Raw genomic sequence first — 19,337 nt, 5'->3', positions numbered from 1 at the left:
ATGGGATAGTAATATTAGCTTCACTAGAACTTTTTTACACTCCAGTTTAAGTTTTATCCAAGAAATAAGAAAAATAAGAGGAATTTCTCACTTGGGTACTATTTATGTAGCTTCATTGTTCCAAATTTATGACAGTCTATTAACCAGCAAGTTTCCACTACAGTTCCCTGTTATTAACAGTAACAGAATTCGGTCTGTTTTCATTAATATTCTTATTTGCTCCAAAGATGTTCATTTTCTACTTAGATATGCCCATTCATTTTGTACTTCATTGACAGTCTGTCTGTCCGTCCTTCCTTCCTTTCTCCCTTTTTTCCTTCCTTCCTTCTTTCCCTCCTTCCTTCCTATTATAATAAATTGGTTAGGTGTGTATTATAAAGCTAGGCACTAATAAAATATGGCATTTGCCCTGTTCTTTAAGAATTTTAGTTTTAGGGGATACCTGGGTGTCTCATTTGGTTAAGCATCCAACTGTTGATTCTGGCTCAGGTCATGGTCTCAGGATGGTGGGATCAAGCCCTGCGTCCGGCTACATGCCATGCTCTGCAAAGAGTCTGCTTCTCTCCCTTGTTCTCTCCCTCCACCCCTCCCTAAACTGCCCCCCACATCAAATAATAGATAAGTCTTTCTTTCTTTCTTTTTTTTTTTTTTTAAAGAATCACAATTTTTTTAGGAGATGGATATTTTAGGAGCAGTCAATTCCTGGTTGTTGTTCTTATTCTTTAGTTTGTGAATGATCTGTCACCTTTTTTCATCTCCCTTTACCTACATATTAACCTTTGTAATTTTTTTTTTAAAGATTTTGTTTATTTATTTGACACAGAGAGACACAGTGAGAAAGGGAACACAATAAGCAGGAGGAGTGGGAGAGGGAGAAACAGGCTTCCCGCCGAGCAGGGAGGCTGATGTAGGGCTCTATCCCAGGACCCTGGGATCATGACCTGAGCCACCCAAGGTGCCTCAACCTTTGTAATTTTAATATAGATTCAGTTACTAATGAAAAACAGGCACCCTTGGCTTTAAAAAGGAAAAAGTAATAGAGCTGTTGGCTGAAATAAGGTGTTTTGAATTATTTATGGTAAAATGCCTACGCATTAAAACGAGACTAAATCTGGGCTTCACCACTGTATAGCTCTGTTGTCTCAAGTAGGTGGCTTAAGTCTCAAAACCTATCACCTAATCAAACACCACCAGTGTCATAAGACTGTTAAGTGTTAAATGATATGTGCCCGTTTTTTAACATAATGCCTGGAGTGTAATATGTGTGTAATGAATAGTAGTTGATATTATCTATTTTCATTTTCAGACATTTTTATCAAGTTACTGCTGTGCAAGGCACTTTGCTGTGTGGAAGGAGGGGCCAGAAAATAATAAACATGCTCCCTGAAAGCAGGGATACGCAAGTATATTCATATCATGGCTTATCATTGATCATAGGCTTCTAGCCTATAAATTTATATACCATAGAACTTACACAGTAAATAAAGTATTTGGGGTTCTTAGCTAAAACTTCGGGTTATTCCATACTATAGTACCATTTTATTTATAAAAATTTGAAGTAAAAGGAATCTTAATTGCTTATTTCTAGAAATACTGTAAAAATTGTGGGCAAGACTGTCAATAAACCTAAAGCATATGTAGCTGATAGTTTGAATTCTGTTCCCCACTTAAGCGTTCACCTAGCTTTTACAGTTACTGTTTCTTGTACAGAAATACCTTTTTTTTTTATAAGTGGAGGGGTGTATGTGTGCATGTCCTCAAAAAGTTTTATTCCAAGAGGAATAAATTTTTCCTGATTCCGTTAGTACGGTTTGCCATCTGTGATTTTTCTATACTCTACTCTTTGGTTCTCACATTTGTCTGCACATTTCCTTATTGTCCATCTCAGTAATTTTTGTAAACTATTTAATGACCTTATGTTTGCCTTTGTTCTTAACTTTTTGATCTATCCATTCTTATTTATTTATTTAACTTTAAAAAAAAAAGATTTTATTTATATATTTGACAGAGAGAGACAGAGAGAGAGGGAACACAAGCAGCGGGAGTGGGAGAGGGAGAAGCAGGCTTCCTGCCGAGCAGGGGGCCCCATGCAGGGCTCGATTCCAGGACCTTGGGATCACGACCTAAGCCAAAGACAGAAGCTTAACTCCTGAGTCACCTAGGCGCCCCTGACTTTTTTTTTTTTTTTAAAGTAGGCTCCACACCAAGCATGGAGCTCAATGCAGAGCTTGAAATCAAGACCTGAGATGAAATCAAGAGTCGAACACTTAACCGACTAAGCAACTCAGGCACCCCCATTCTTCTTTTTTAAAATAGCAATGTGAAATCTGTATAACATTAAAATGTTTATTCTTTCTTTTTTTTTTTTTTTTAAGATTTTATTTATTTATTTGACAGAGAGACATGGAACACAAGCAGAGGGAATGGGAGAGGAAGAAGCAGGCTTCCCGCAAGCAGGGGAGCCTGATGTGGGCCTCGATCCCGGGACTCTGGGATCATGACCTGAGCCGAGGGCAGCCACTTAACGGCTAAGCCACCCAGGTGCCCTAAAAGTGTTTATTCTTAAAACTCTTTCCTTTCTTCTTAGATTGGTTAATTTAACAGACCAGTAAAAGCAACAAGGACCCAGATACGGAGTGGCCTGTCTGCTTAGATTAGCTCCCCATGAGGTTCCAAGTTGGCTTCACATCCCATGCAGATGAACACATCCCAAGGGGAAAAAAGTGTTTCTCATGGCCTGTATCTTTTTAAAAAGCAAGGAGATTATTTCCACAAGCTTTCCAACAGACTTTGCCTTTCCTGTTATTGGTCAGAACATCATTATATGCTCATTTCCAAACCAGTTATTCTCAAAGAAACTAGAATTACCTTGATGGCTTACCAAAATTGGAGCCAGCTTAGGGTTTTGTTGGCAAGATAAAAATAGAAACTAGCTAAGCATAGTCATCTGCTGCATAAACTTTTCTAATGGAGTTGCTGGGTGGGTAGATTAAATAAAATGAATAGGAATGTGTTTCACAAAATAATGTAGTACTGTACTAGAATACAAGGTAATGTTATTAGCTGGAATTCTACTTATTTTATAACTTTTTGACTAACTATAAGAATGTCAAACAGATTTATGATGCCTTTTTCTAAGAAGGTAAACTGTATACAAAATGAAGTATGAAGTGCCCCAGGATTTTATATGTAAATAATATTGTTCTGGAATCTTGGTATGTAGCTCTTACATAGCACCTCATACTTGCCCCCAGCAGACCCTCTTCTTTCTGGAATGACGAAATTACTATACAGTGTTTTAACCAGTAGCAATTTAGAGAGGACCTTGTGAAATGGAAGAAACAGAACTGGGCCTCCGATGTTGTGATTTGTCACTGCAGTGTTCTGCAAGGTGGAGAGAGTGATGACTCATTAGATCAGATGGTTGCCTGTGATTACTTATGGAGTTTTTACCCTTCTACAGCAGGATTTTGTTTTGTTTTTAATTCTTTATAAATATGGTGGAAAACCCTACAGTCTATGACTATAGGAATCTTGGTTGTAAGTTGCATTTACTTTTTATTCTCGAAGTAGGAATCAGGCACATAAAGGCAAAGTTTTTATGTAATCATTAAGTTGATTTCTCTATGAGTGCAACTATGTATGCCACATTATTTTGAAGCAAGCAATTGTTTTTAAAGTAGGTATTGTGCTTTTTTTTTTAAATGATGGGAAGCAACAAGAATAGGTGTATGTTGTAATAGGAAGGAGTTATTAAATAACATATAAAACCTAATGTAGCATGAAATCATGTTATTTTGGATATTATGGAAATTTGGGATAGGATTAATTTTCAGTGTACTGTAACTTGCAATATAATTTGCTTATTTCAAGTTAAGATGTTGTGGGATGTTGTCTCATACATCTTTAAAAGCCTATGCTTTTTCACAAAGAAGCATAAGCATTAAGTAATGAAACAGAAGATTTTAGTTTAGAGTATTTTTATTTTCACTATTTTCATAGATAACAATAAAGGGGTGATTAATGGATACAAAATATTATGTTGTATGACCATATATATCAAACTGCCAAATGCTTAGCCCTATTCAGTGATTAAGTCAATATAAGTCTATCTAATAAATAATTTTTATTTTGTTTGTTATGGGAAGGAAGCAATTTCAGATTTATCTTGTAAAACAGATATTGTATATAATAGAGTGCAAAACTTGCCTAGATTAAGAGAATATACAAGAGCATACAAAGAAATTTTCCTGGGGGTGCCTGGGTGTCTCAGTTGATTAAGGGTCCAACTCTTGATTTTGTTCAGGTCATGATCTCAGGGTCTTGAGATAGAGCTCTGCATTGGACTCAGTGCTGAACATGGAGCCTGCTTAAGATTCTCTCTTTCCCTCTCTCTGCACTCCTCCCCTGCCGCCTGCTCACTCAAGCACATGCATTCTCTCTCTTTCTAAAAAAAAAGAAATTTACCAGCTTACAGTAGACTGGTATAACATCCTGTTCTCTGTCAGGAAGATTGGGAGAAAATAGAGGAGTATTTATTCACTGTTTACTTGTTTATCTCGTATTGGGGTGCTTTGGTGAAAAAGCTTTAGAAGTACAATGGGAACCCGTAGTGCTGTGGGAATTGAAAATTTAATGTTCAAAAAAGTTCATTACCTTTGACCAGTTCATGGAAGTTTCTCAAAGTGTACAGGTTGGATCCAAAAACTTTCAGACCTGGAAAACATATTTTCCAACTCTGTCAGAGAAAGTACTTTAGAAGTTAAATAAACTCTTAATTGGGACTCTGTTCCTAGAATTACTGATGATGGGTTCTGAGTTTTATATTGAAGACAAAAGCAAGGTCCTGGAAGAAACTAAGGCTTTGGTTGTATGGTGAGCCGACCTCTATGTCAGTTGCTTGACTTAGCCCAAGTATTGTCCTAAGTGCCCTACTTTCTAAAGCCACTTTTGTGTTTCTTTCCTCCTTTGCAGAATAACTAGTTACAGGATAACTAAGAAAACAGGCCAAAGATCGTTGTGGTTCAAGTGTGAGTCTCAGTTTCAGTTATCCAGGGAGTAATTATTCACTTTATTCATTATTTGAGCATTTGGGGTTCTCTGGAATCAGATGCCAAGAAAGAGTTGTTTAAGATGTTCATTAGGGATCAACACATGTGAAAGGAAGGGGGCAGATGCCGAATTGGGCAGAGAAGTTGAAATGCGATTCAAGCCTGGAAAAGCCTTAGCTGACCCTGTGGGGAGATCTGGAGTGAGTCTTATGAGAGTATCCCACATCCGGTTGACATGGCTGGGTTTTTATTCCTCCAGTTTGCTCTATCACCAAGTGCAGGTGGCCAGCAAAGGATGTGAATGTGGGCCAGGCAGCTCTCTGCATCTGAGGTCAACCCTGAAGGGGTGATAGCTGCTGGCTATCCACTGGCTACACTCCCTGTCCTTTCTTGAAGGGGAATCTGGATGCTTCATCTCCTTGTCTCATTTGATAACACTGTTGCCTGGAGGCAGAGACTGTTGTCCTTCCTGCCACAGAGGATTGTTTAGAACCAAAAGGTGGAAATCAGCCTAGTTAATTGAGGCATAGAGTGCAGGGCCTTAAGAAGCCGGGCATTGGAGTCAGACTGCTGAGGTTCAAATCCCACCGGTAAAGCTTGCCAATTTTGTGATCTTGGGCAAAGTTACTTAAGTCTCCATTCCTTGGGTTTTCCATTTATAAAATAGCAATGGCATTAGTGGGTGTGAAGTTATTAAGTAACTCTTCACTGAGTGCTTATTTTCTTTGCCCAGGCACTGTTTTCTTTGCCCTCATGAAACTTGCACTGTAGGGAGTGACCCAGGTAATAAAAAAGTGAGTTAAAAAGAAAAATTATATTCTTTCAGGTAGTTAGTTGTAAGTGGTATGAAGAAAAGCAGGGTAAGAGCATTGAGGATGACACTGGGACCAGGAGGACTATTCATGGGAGTGAGGAAACACTTTCCAGGCAGGAGCACAGCAAGCGGAATGAGTTGCTGGAGCTGAGATTAAAGTTTAACTGTGTTAAAGCATCAGAAATGGACAAAAGTCCAGGGAATGCCTGTATTTTATATTTTGAAAACTCATGTTTTTATAATTTTCTTATTTTGTCCTGAGAGATTAAGAGCTGGTTTGGGGATGTATTTGCAACCATTTCTCTGTATGAACACAGTGGAGTAGAAAAAGCTAAGTTACGCATAATCATTATCATGTATTTCTCCTCTTAACATTGACTTTTTAAAAAATTAAATCATCTTGATTCGCTGTATAAGAATATTAACCAGATGAATGCAAGTTTGTGGATCTGGTGAAAACATATCTAAATTTATAGAATTATTATTTAGGCTCTTAATTCTCTTATTAGTTTGATACCACTGTTTCTAATGTCTGCTGTCTTCGGCATAAATAATACATGCCTAAAAATAATATGGTTAAAAACTATAGAATCATTAGTTCCCATGGTGGCTAGGATTAGTCAGCTGAGTGATAAACCCACAAGGTAGCTGAATCATGAATAAGCCCTTTGATTTCCGCTAATCATTGCTCATACATTTGGAGGTTCTCACTGTTGTTTTAAAGGGCATGTATATAAATACTTATTTTTAAAAATCAGAACAGATACCTGTATTGCCTCATGAACTTTCTCCAGAATACCTTCATAAACCCTGGAAGATTTGAATCATCTGTGAGGAAGCTCTACTGAATAATGTCTCCTTGTTCATCCTTCAAGATTCTTCTTACTCTTTTCTAAGTCATTCCTGTCCTGCCCAAGTCCAGGTTTGATGCCTTTGCTTTATGCTCTTCCAAATCAGCCTGACAGCTCCTAAAGGAGCACATGTGTCACTTGTTGTTACTACATATTTGCCTTTATATCCCACCAGGCCAGGAATTCCATGGGGGAGAGATTGTGTCTTACTACTCCCTTATATTTTATATTTTCATTCTGTAACACACAGCACCTGGCACATCCTTGATGCTTAAAATCTGTTTAGTTTCAACAGATAAAGTTATGGTTAAATACACTTAATAGCGAAGAAAAAAACTAGCCAAGGGACTAGATTTGGTTCAAGTAACAAGAAGGTAGAAATATACTAGGTGCCTTTTAGATATTAGCCAAGATTAGCTTGTAATAACAGAATACAGTTAGTAGTCATCACTATTTCTTTTCTGTTAGGCTTACTTTTAGGTCTCACGCAACACCCTCATTAGATTTTACAGATTAAACTGAGGTTCAAAAGTTTGAAAGAATTTGATTTGCCTGAGGATATAATTTATAAATTCAAACTCAGTCTGTCTGACTCAAAGCCTTAGTCTCTGTTTCAATAAAAAGAACAGGACAAACGAAATGGTACTCGTCAGTTCTCACTTGTATAATGTTTAGAATACTGTTTTTTATTTTATTTGCTCCCCTTTAGAAGAAACATTGAGGGATACCTGCGTGGCTCAGTTGGTTGAGCCTCTGACTCTTGATTTTGGCTCACGTCATGATCCTCCGGGTTGGGTCATGGGATTGGACTCCATGCTCAGTGCAGAGTCTGCTTGTCCCTCTCTTACTACTCACTACTCCCCTTCCCCACATTCATGTACTGTCTCTCTCAAATAAATAAAATCTTCAAAAATAAATAAAACAAACTTTGATATTATGAAATCCTTCCAGAAAAGAGTAACCTTGGGAGAGAAAGATCTGAAAAATTTTTTGAAAGTTAAAGGCACTAAAGAGAATTTCCTTGGAAGAGGGACATCCTCTCTGTGGCTATAGCAGTTGGAAGAAATAGGGCCAGAGGGTAGAAGCAATGGGGAAGTAGATTTTTATGGGATATAAGGCATTCAGAGGAGATTTTTTTTAAAAAACAGAATGGCTTTTTCAACATTGAAGCCTTGCTTAAATAGTGGTATTGCTGATGAAATTCTTATAAGCATTTTATATTTCACAAGGAACATTCAAAGTTATAATTCAGCCACAACTGTGGCATAGGTATTAGCATTATTCCTACTTTTCAAATGAAGGTACAAAGAGATTTTGATTTGTCCAGATCCTCCTGCAGCATATCACTGGTAGAACCAGGGTGTCCAAAGTCTGCTGACTCAAAATTTCATGCTCTTTCCACTTGATAGGCAGGTGACCATGTATCATGCATGCTATGTATACCCGTATTTGAGGAAGAAGTTAGACTGTGATTGTCACGTTGTCTTCTGACTCTGAAAATCTTTTTCTGAAGATTAAAATTTGACCTCAGTTGTTTGTTCACTACTTCTTTGAAGACTTGCCTAGCCCGTTTCCCAAATAAAAGTCTGTCTTTAGGGGCACCTGGGTGGCTCAGCGGGTTAATAAGCCTCTGCCTTTGGCTCAGGTCATGATCTCAGGATCCTGGGATGGAGCCCCAAATCAGGTGCACTGCTCAGCAGGGAGCCTGCTTTTCCCTCTCTCTCTGTCTGCCTCTCTGCCTACTTGTGACCTCTCTCTCTCTCAAATAAATAAAATCTTTAAAAAAAAAAAAGTCTGTCTTTAAACTTTGTTTTTTTTCTTATTATCTAAGTGGTCTCTAGAAAAATTTGTTCTTTTTGTATTCCAGTCTTTTGCAGTTCCTTAGCTGCTAACTTAACAGTCCCTTCTACTGCATCTTGAGGAAGCTGGAAAATCCTAGTAAACCAGATTCCCCTTTTCTTTACTTCCTCCCTCAACTGCCCTTCTTCCAATTTAATTTTCCTATTGAGAACACAAAAATCTTTCTCTCTCTTATTGTGACACTTGGACTATGATTATCTGGTTTATTTTTTTCTTTCTAATTCAATTCCATTGTTTCCAGTGGGCATAAGTATACCCTACCCTTTATCAATAAATAACCAGCCTTGATAGTCTCTACCTTATCACCAATGTCATCTTTAATTTCTTGATACTTTTCTTGACCCTTGGAGAAACCACATGGAGAAACAGTCTGTTTCTCCATGTGGTTTTCATCTTTGTTTTCACTCATACTTGTTTCTTTAATCACTTGGTTCTTCCTTGTTAACTTTATCCAGCATTCCCCTTCTGAAGAGTGTATCAAGCCAGAACTCCACTGTTAACTACTTCATTGTTACACTCTCCTCCCCAATTCTTTGCTATCTTGGTTAATGGATTACAAATTGTGCCCCATGGAGTATATGGTTCCCTAGTGATCCTTCAGTTGCTCCAGAAAGACAAAAACACTACTCAACCCTGCCTGAATTAATCCCCAATCTCAGGGTTTGTTTTTGCTTTTTCTGTTCTGTATTCTTTCTATCTGGACTAAACTTTGCCTCAAAACTTACTTTTCACCTATCTGTTCCCCTTATCTCATCCATATTGGTTTGTACATTTCCCACATCTGAATCAATTTCTTCTCTGCTTCCAGTGTGTGGTCATTTTGGAAGGCAGCTGTGCTCACCACTATACTACCAATGCCCAGTGTGTTGTGATTTTGAACACTAAAGTCATTTTGCTTTATAGTACATTTGTTTAAAGCCAGTGAAAGCTCCTTTTATTCATAGTCCTTATTCCCTAAGTTCAACACAGTGCCTTTTCAAATTGGAGCTCAATAAACATTTAATAAATTGAATTCCATTGACACTCAAGCCATAACTTTCCAGAGCTTTTCAGCTTCTCATCTTGCCTGCATTCCCTCCCCTACTGTAATCTGTTAGTTGAATTAAACATCATCCTTCTCATAACAGTTCCCCCTTGATTGTCTCCTATTGTTTATAGGCTAAAGTCCACTTGGCATTCAAGACCCACATATTAATCTCTACCTTTGCATCCTTATTTTTCACTTCTACTGTAATACAAACCTTTTATTCCAGTCAGACTGGTCTGTTAACTGTTCCTGCAAATTTTATTTCCATTCTTGGGGCACCTGGGTGGCTCAGTGGGTTAAAGCCTTTGCCTTCCGCTCAGGTCATGATCCCAGGGTCCTGGGATGGAGCCCACCGTCAGGCTTTCTGCTCCGAGGGGAGCCTGCTTCCTCCTCTCTCTCTCTGCCTGCCTCTCTGCCTACTTGTGAGCTCTGTCTGTCAAATAAATAAAATCTTTTAAAAAATTTATTTCCGTTGTTTTGTTCTTGTTATTTCCCCCACTTGGAATGCCTTTGCTGTCCTCCTTTTCTTAGTTTGTGCTGATTCTGTCTGACCTTCAAGAGTTCTTCCCTAAACATTCTAGTCTTTGTACTTTTAGTAAATAAGTGTGTATTATTTGGTACTCAAATATTTATTGATCTGTTACCCTTACTTTATGGTTGTTTGGGGGCATTATGAGCTTTTTATATATACATGTATTTTATCTCCCTTATTAAATTGCCAATAATTATTAAGTTATACCAGCAATCAAAAATAAACTTTCTGCTTTGGGATCTGCAATCAGTTTTCTGTTTGTTCTTAAACAGTTCATTCTTTGGGTTTTTGAGATTGCATACCTATAAAGTAAAGAAGTTGAACTGAGGGTGCCTGGGTGGCTCAGTGGGTTAAGCCGCTGCCTTCGGCTCAGGTCATGATCTCAGGGTCCTGGGATCGAGTCCCGCATCGGGCTCTCTGCTCAGCAGGGAACCTGCTTCCCTCTCTCTCTCTCTCTGCCTGCCTCTCTGTCTACTTGTGATCTCTGTCAAATAAATAAAATCTTTAAAAAAAAAAAAAAAAGAAGAACTGAATTTCTTAAACTGTTCTGTGTTCTGCTTTAAAAAAAGAAGAGGAAGGAAAAGGGAAATTGCTTTCAGAAAAATTATAGAGATAGATAATACATTAAAAATTTTTTATTGTAAGATATAATTTGTCAGAAAAGTTATAAAGACAGATAATACATTAAAATACATTCATTGTAAGATTTAATTTGTCAGATGGTGAAAGTAAAGCAGGAAAGAAGAGAGGTGTGTTGCAATATAGATGGCCAGAGAAGCACCTCAGAGAAGGGGACATTTAGCAAAGACATGAAAGAGAGATGGGAGTGGCTATCTAGGAGAAGAGTACCCCAGGCATGGGGACAAGTACAAAGATCCTGGGGCAGAATGCATGTGTTTTTGAGAAATGGCAAAGAGTTCAGTATGTGTATGCAGAATGATTATGGAGAAGAATAGCTGGAGAGGAGGTTAGAATGGTAATGGCAAGAGGACAGGATGTAGGGCTGGATAAAACCGTCGGAAAGACTTCACATGGTTTATTAAGTTCCTTGGTATTTCTATGGGATACATTGCATAAGAATATGTAATTTTGAATTTTAGTAACTGTAGACCATTCAGGAATGAGGTACTTTTAACTATTTTAGAATTTTATATTTTACTCTAAAGAAGTGGTAATAGCTCAAGAATACACCAATGATGAGAGTTGACTACTTACGTCAATTCTTTTGCTTTAGGGTTTGTGGTTATAACTTTTTTTTTTTTTTAACCATAGGTAAATTAACATGATGGATTTCTCTAAGCTACCCAAAATACTTGATGAAGATAAAGAAAGCACGTTTGGTTATGTGCATGGGGTCTCAGGACCTGGTAAGTAATATGTAATAATCTCAATAGTAAAGAAGATTCCTAACTTCAATTAATGTCTTTTTGAGGTGTATTAGGTAAAATATATAGGTTTCTGTTCACCCATATAAGTTCTGTTTGTCCCTAAAAGATTTCATAGTTGCTATAAGACTGAGTTAATGTCTTCATCATAAGAGCTTCTCTTGCATTCATTATCTTAATTTGATAATTTTGGGATGCTAATTTGTAATATCCTATTTATTATGTAAACGTATAATTGGAGTTCAGAGTTTTAGATATGTCTGTTTTTTTGTTGAATCTGTGGTGTATATAGCTTTTAGTATGTAATACCTTGCAGATAATAGGCATTCAGTAAATATATGTTTATGTGGTTTGAACTTAAATAATTTTTTTCAGAGCTTTTCTCAACAGTATTATCCTTGGCTCTTTGCATATATGAATCCTTCTGAACATTTATGTCAGATACCACATAACTAGCTATCTGTGGGAAAGAAGTTTTATGATGTGAAAATAATAGAAAGCAATTTAGAAACTTTGTTTATTCTCCCAGAACTTGGGGTACTGCATTTTAAATGATAAATCTCATTCTAATATTCATTTTACCACCTACAAAATATGATCCACTGGTTTTCCGTAGGTAAACCGCTCATTGATTTATAGTCCTTAGTGCCATGAATATTTTTCCGTATGTCTTTTTGTAAACCTCATGCTGTAGGCTTTTTTGTTTTAATCACAGTAGAGGTGATGACCCTTTTTAGTGTTAATGCACATGAAGTCAGTCAGTCACAGTGTTTATTTCTCCCTATGAAGCTTCTACAGCTTAGAACATGCTGTCTGAGCGTGAACTCATCAGCAAAAATACTTTTCACTGTCTTCAGTCTCTTGCCAACAGTTTTCCTCTTGATGATCAGAAGGGTCTTTGGGAAGGTCAGGCAACACTCAAGAACTTTTAGGGAAGAGACAAAAAAGAACACCTGGGGCGCCTAGGTGGCTCAGTCGTTAAGTGTCTACCTTTGGATCAGGTCATGATCCCAGGGTCCTGAGATTGAGCCCCTCATCGGGCTCCTTTCTTTGGGGAGCCAGCTTCTCCCTCTCCCACTCCCCCTGCTTGTGTTCTCTCTCTCTCTCTCTGTCAAATATACTAAAATCTTGGGGTGGGGGGGCAGGAAGAACACCAACAAAAGAGTTTAGGTAAAAATATTTTTCTGAAACTTATAGTAAACTGCTCCTGGAACCTCTTTATTATTCTTAAGTATTAAATAAAATGGTAGAGAAATGGCATACTTTGGGGTTTATGAAATACAATTTAAAATTTTAGGGGCACCAGGGTGGCTCAGTTTGGTTAAGGGTCAGACTCTGATTTCGGGTGAGGTCACGATCTCAGGGTTGTGAGATCAAGCCCACAAGTTGGGCTTCATGCTGGTTGTGGAGCCTGCTTAAGATTCTCTCTCTTCCTCTCCCCTCCCCCCTTAAATAATAAAATAACATTTTAGTTGTCTCTGTCATTTCAGTTCATCTTAATTATTCTTACATAGTAGGTATAGAGTTAAATATTTATGAAATTAACAAATCTTTATTGTTCTAATCCAAGTTAATTAAGTATTAATACTTTAACGGTTTCCACTTGAATATTGCTAATAAATAGTTCTAATTAATTGCATCAGAAGACTAAATACTAAAAATACAGATACTGATTAATTGGGACTTCACCCACTGGTGATGACTGACTATAAACATCCTTTGAAAGGATGAAAGATCTATGAAAAAATTATTATTTTTTAAAGATTTTATATCTTAGATAATCTCTACACCCATCATGGGGCTTGAACTCACAATCCTGACATCAGGAGTTGCATGCTATGCCAACTGAGCCAGCTGGGTGCCCCTGAAAAAAATTTTTTTGATGCATATGTGTTTTTCTAGGTAGAACTGTCATTAGTTTATCAAAGGTGTCCTTGTCCCAGAAGAGTTTTAAGAACCAGTAATATGAAGTGTTAGAAATGAAAATAAAGATGTTGTTTTATATATTGTTTCTCAAAGGAATGGTGACAATACAGTGAACTGATAATTGTGTTGCATTCTACCATGCTACTAGCTAAAGTTCTTGTTCTAACTTTGGTTTAAAAATTTTTTTATTGTTCCCAAATCCATCATTCCATGTTTTATAGCAACTTCAAAATTTTGTCTCAATGCTGCTAGGTAAGAGTTTGCCATATAGAACTTCAGACTTTTTGAAAACAATTTTCATGTGTATTATGTAAATGAAATGAATAAGCTTTAGCCTAACAGATTTCTTTTGTTTATCTGTATATCATATGCTAAAAATGCATATTTTTGTGAAACTGTATATATGTTTCATAGCAGGCGTTTTATTTTTCTTAATATGTGAGAGAGGTGTGTTACTGGATTGATCAGATATTTCAGTTATCTGTAACTGTTCACAGAATCTTCAGTTACCAAATACTCATTTGTTCTTTTCAGTGGTCACAGCCTGTGACATGGCAGGTGCGGCCATGTATGAGCTGGTGAGAGTGGGCCACAGTGAGCTGGTTGGAGAGATTATCCGATTGGAGGGTGACATGGCTACTATCCAGGTGTATGAAGAAACTTGTATCCTTTTTGGTTCAATTTCTTGCCACTTCCTACAAGTCAGAATTTAAGGATTTATGGCAAAGGTGGAAGCAGCAACAACCAGTCGTATCAAAAGCATGAAATCTTGGTATTGTAAAGAAAATACAGGAATTTGAGGAAAGGTACTAGGAATTACTGATCTTATTTTAAGCAGTTAGTATTGTCTTCTGAACTTTCATTGCCCTTTATATTTTGGTAGTTCACAAACTTTAGGGGAAACCAATTATAATTTTTCTTAAGAGTAACATACTGTAGAGGAAAGCATAAACAGAATAATAACATCTATTTTTATGGTTAAAATTCTCTGATCATGATTTCTGTTTAAAGTAGAAAATTTCGGGATGCCTGGGTGGCTCAGTTGGTTAAGCGGCTGCCTTCGGCTCAGGTCATGATCCCAGCGTCCTGGGATCGAGTCCCACATCGGGCTCCTTGCTCGGCAGGGAGCCTGCTTCTCCCTCTGCCTCTGCTGCCACTCTGCCTGCCTGCCTGTGCTCACTCTCTCTGGCAAATAAATAAATAAAATCTTAAAAAAAAATAAAACCAAAACCCTAGCAGTCATTAAAAAAAATAATAATAAAGTAGAAAATTTCATGAATAAGTCACTACTCTTTATCTTATCCTAATAAATAATGCTGGATGACATGTTGCATTATAACTTTAGCACTAGGGAATCTTTACTACTTGTTTGATTATCATACTTTTGGCTTTTAAACATAGTATTTATTTTTAGTTTTCTATGAAAAAGAGATAACATGTTAGGCTTTGTGAAGAGGAACCACTTTTTTTTAACTTCACTTATATGTTTTACTTAAATTGATTTTCAAGATCAGCATTAATTCTTATTTATTACTATTATTTGAAATTTTTTTATTGAAGTAGAGTTGGCATACAATATAATACTAGTTTCAGGTATATAACATAGGGATTTGACAGTTAACATTCTTTATGAAATGCTCACCATGATAAGTGTAGTTCTCATCTGTTACCAAAGTTATTATAATATTATTGGCTATATTCCCCATGCTGTACCTTTTTATCCCCATGACTAATTTATTTTATAACTGGAAGTTTGTACCTCTTAATATCCTTCACCTATTTTGCCCATCCATCCAACCTTCTCATCTCTGGCAACCACTAGGTTGTTCTCTGTATTTAATGAATCTGTCTCTGTCTCTGTTTCTGTTTTTTCATTTGTTTTGTTTTCTAGATTCCACACGTAAGTGAAATTATATGGTATTTGTTTTTCTCTATTTTTCTCTGCCTTACTTCATGTTTTACTTCAATTTTCTCTGCCTTCATTTTTCTCTGACTTACTTCATGGACCTTCTAGGTCCACCCCTGTTGTTGTAAATGGCAAGATTTCATTATTTTTTTGTGGCTGAGTAATATTTTATTGTGTAATATTTTGTGTGTGTGTGTGTACACACACAAAATGAAACACAATACACAATATATTCTCTCTATATACACATATACACATCTCTGTATTCTCTCTATATACACATGCCATAATATTCTTTACACACACAAACACACATGGTTTATATCCATTAATCTATCAGTGGACACTTAGGATACTTACATATCTTGGCTGTTGTAAATAATGTTGCTATAAATATAGGGGCAGCATTGGTTCTTTGGCTATTTAATTAAGCTTTACTTGATACAACTTTTTTGCCATACTAAAATATGTTTTTTCAGGTAGCTGTTCTCGCTGTGTGAGTGCTGGGGTGCTATATCAAAATAAAATTATCTGAAAATTTAAGTAAAATTAGAAGTCTTTGTAGCTATGAAATCATGACTAGTTAAAAGAATTTTTTAAAGTTTTTTTAATCTAATGTCAGCTTTATATTTCAATCTTTTATGTGGTTTGAAGACTTAAAGACAAATGAACATGTATACAGTGACAGCCCTTTCCACCATTGTCATCCTATATCTGACCAATTTTCCAAACACACATGCAGCCATTTTTATTAATTCCTTTTATTGTATATCCTTCTAGTTTGTTAATTGCATATATGAACCAATATAAATATGATTTTTTCTAACTTTTTTTCCCCAAAAGACCGCATATCATATGCACTGTTCTACACTTTGCTTTTTTTACTTAAAAATACATCTATTATGGAAGATGGATAGGGATATGATAAAGTATAGGAAAATGTTAATGGTAAGATCTAACTGGTGGATAAAAGAATTCACTGTCAAATTCTTTCAACTTTGCTCTAGGTTTGAAAAGTTTCATATTGGGGGCGCCTGGGTAGCTCAGTCGGTTGAGCTTCTGCCTTCGGCTCAAGTCATGATCCCAAGAGTTCCAGAATCGAGCCCCACATTGGGTTCCCTGCTTGGCAGGGAGTCTGCTTCTCCCTCTGCCTTTCACCCCACTCATGCTCTCTCTCCCACTCTCACTCTCTCTCAAATAAATAAATAAAATCTTTTTTTTTTTTTAAGATTTTATTTATTCACTTGACAGATCACAAGTAGGCAGAGAGAGAGGGGGGAAGCAGGCTCCCTGCTGAGCAGAGAGCCTGAGGTGGGGCTCAATCCCAGGACCCTGAGAACGTGACCTGAGCTGAAAGCAGAGGCTTTAACCCACTGAGCCACCCAGGCGCCCCAGCAAATAAAATCTTCAAAAAAGAAAAAAGAAAAGTTTCATATTGGAAATGAAAATACATTTTGCAGGGATGCCCGGGTGGCTCAGTCAGTTAAGCCATTGCCTTCAGCTCAGGTCATGGTCCCAGGGTTCTGGGATCTAGTTCTGCATCGGGCTCCCTGCTCAGCAGGGAGCCTGCTTCTCTCTCCGCCTCTGCCTGCTACTCTGCCCACTTGTGCGTGCTCGCTCACTCTCTCTCTCTCTTTCTCTCTGACAAATAAATAAATCTTTTTAAAAAATACATTTTGGAGATCTTTCTAGAGCAATTCATTGAAAGTCCTCTATTTTGTTTTAAAAGGTACATAGAATTACATCATATGAATATACCATTATTTATTAATCTCTTTAATGATAGAAATTTTGGTTGTGTCTAGTCTACATATGTTATAAACAGTGTTATAGTGTAACTATAGTACAAATTCATGGGAGTTTGATTCTTGGGTCAAGGGTTTTTTTTTTAAGTTGTTTTTTTTTTTTGTTTTGTTTTTTTTGTTTTTTTGACAGAGATCACAAGTAGGCAGAGGCAGGCAGTGGAGGGGGAAGGGGTGGAAACAGGCTCCCTGATGAGCAGAGAGCCCAATGCGGGGCTCAATCCTAGGACCCCCAGATCATGACCTGAGCTGAAGGCAGAGGCTTAACCCACTGAGCCACCCAGGCGCCCCTGGGTCAAGGTTATGTGTTTTAAATTTTGATAGATTTTGGTGAGTTGCTGTCAGTAAAAGTTGTACTGATTTTACTCCTATCAGTCAACAAGTATGTGAACAACATGGTTTCGGTGTGCTTATTTGCAGGTTTTATTCTTTTCCTTTTCAAAATCTCTTGTTAAGATTTTAAGATTTTGCTCAGGTACTAATATCCTTTCTGTGGGACTGATATTTCTTAGTAGTATAGTTGAAACAATGTATTCACAATGTATTGCTTCTGTGTTTAGCTCTGTGGTTCCCAAATTGCAGAAGGCACACTGGGCAGCTGCTGCAAACTCATGTGACATGCCAGGGTATTTAAAATTTTTGAGGTTAACATCAGAATATTAGACATACTGTCAGACATCATGTGAACCAGTAACTTCAGTTAATAGACACTTTCATTATTCTACTATACTATATTCTTGTCAATGATGTCATATCTTTGCAAAGCTGAGTGGTAATTGTTAAGCTGAAAAGGAGGTATCATACAAAAATGAATGTGGAACAGGTATTTGTCTGATTCTAATGTCTGAAAATTTTACAGTGCATTTGAAGAACTGATGTTATTTAAAAATGAAATTAAAATGCCGTTTTTTTTTCTTTCAATCTCTATACATTTTTCTCTTTAAGTGACACTCAGTTGTTAGGACATATATGTTTGTTAAGTTGGTTGGATAGAACTATTTAATAAATGGAATTATTAATTATATCTTTTGTCATAGGCCGCTGTGAAAAAGTTACTGAAACACTGAGGATGTTGCAAATTAAGGAAGTTTGAGAATTTCTGTTTTAGCTTCTTAAGTATCATCTCCTCTTCCCACTGTGGTATTTCCTTCTTACAGTGTTTCTAAACTTTCATAGTGAGTTTTCCTCAACTACTGTTTCTAGCTGGTGTATCTGTTGGAGATCCTGTACTCCGTACTGGTAAACCCCTCTCAGTAGAGCTTGGGCCTGGCATCATGGGAGCTATTTTTGATGGTATTCAGAGACCTTTGTCAGATATCAGCAGTCAGACTCAAAGTATCTACATTCCCAGAGGAGTAAATGTGTCCGCTCTCAGCAGAGATGTCAAATGGGATTTTACACCTTGCAAAAATCTACGGGTATGTCTTTATAACCAAGATTTCTAAAGTTGGTGAAAGAATGTGAAATAGATGTTTAGCGAACTATTTTGTACTTTATCAAATAAAAATAGACCACAGAAGCATAGTTTAAATTTTTCTTTAAATCTGCTATAAGAATTATAGAACTAATATGTTTTATTGATAAGTGAGGCAGATGATTTAAATAATGGCAGCAAGGATGAATCTACTTGGCATTTATTTAAACAAACAGCTTGATGTTTATTTGAACATTAAATAACAAATGTACTTGCTCTCTAGGTTGGTAGTCACATCACTGGTGGAGATATTTATGGAATTGTCAATGAGAACTCACTCATCAAACACAAAATCATGTTACCCCCACGAAACAGAGGAACTGTAACTTACATTGCTCCACCTGGAAATTATGATACCTCAGTAAGTATTATGTAAACTTTATCTCATAGTGTGGCACTACCTGATAATTGTCCCATTTTAGTGTCCTAAATAGTCATAGAATTGATACTTAATGTGTAGGTTTTAAATAGCTCCCATAATTTTTTTTTTTTAACCATGATGATTTGGTACCCTTATCATTGCAAAATGATTACCACAATAGGGTTAGTTAATACTTCCATCAGAGCACTTTGGGTGCTTAATGTGTGGGTGTGGGTGTGGTGAGAACATTTAAGATCTACTCTGTTAGCAGCTTTTAAGTATATAATACAATACAGTGAACTACAGTCATCATGTTATGTTAGATTCACTTACTCATTTTTTTTTCAA

The 19,337-nt window shown here is 36.8% G+C and overlaps 1 protein-coding gene across 1 annotated transcript in view; it reads left to right on the top strand.

The window, feature by feature from the left end:
* Positions 1-19,337, top strand: part of LOC111151188 (ATPase H+ transporting V1 subunit A) — a 63,272-nt gene that overhangs the window by 18,381 nt on the left and 25,554 nt on the right. Inside the window, exons 2-5 of the mRNA XM_022508995.1 lie at positions 11,408-11,502; positions 13,981-14,109; positions 18,358-18,572; positions 18,852-18,989. Coding sequence (XP_022364703.1) covers positions 11,418-11,502; positions 13,981-14,109; positions 18,358-18,572; positions 18,852-18,989 — 567 coding nt within the window. The 5' untranslated portion in view covers positions 11,408-11,417. The remainder of the gene's footprint in view (positions 1-11,407; positions 11,503-13,980; positions 14,110-18,357; positions 18,573-18,851; positions 18,990-19,337) is intronic.

The sequence above is a fragment of the Enhydra lutris genome, unplaced genomic scaffold (genome assembly GCF_002288905.1).
Source record: "Enhydra lutris kenyoni isolate GAN:26980312 unplaced genomic scaffold, ASM228890v2 scaffoldscaffold2, whole genome shotgun sequence".
Taxonomy (NCBI): Eukaryota; Metazoa; Chordata; class Mammalia; order Carnivora; family Mustelidae; genus Enhydra; species Enhydra lutris.
This window is presented reverse-complemented; position numbering and strand designations above follow the sequence as displayed.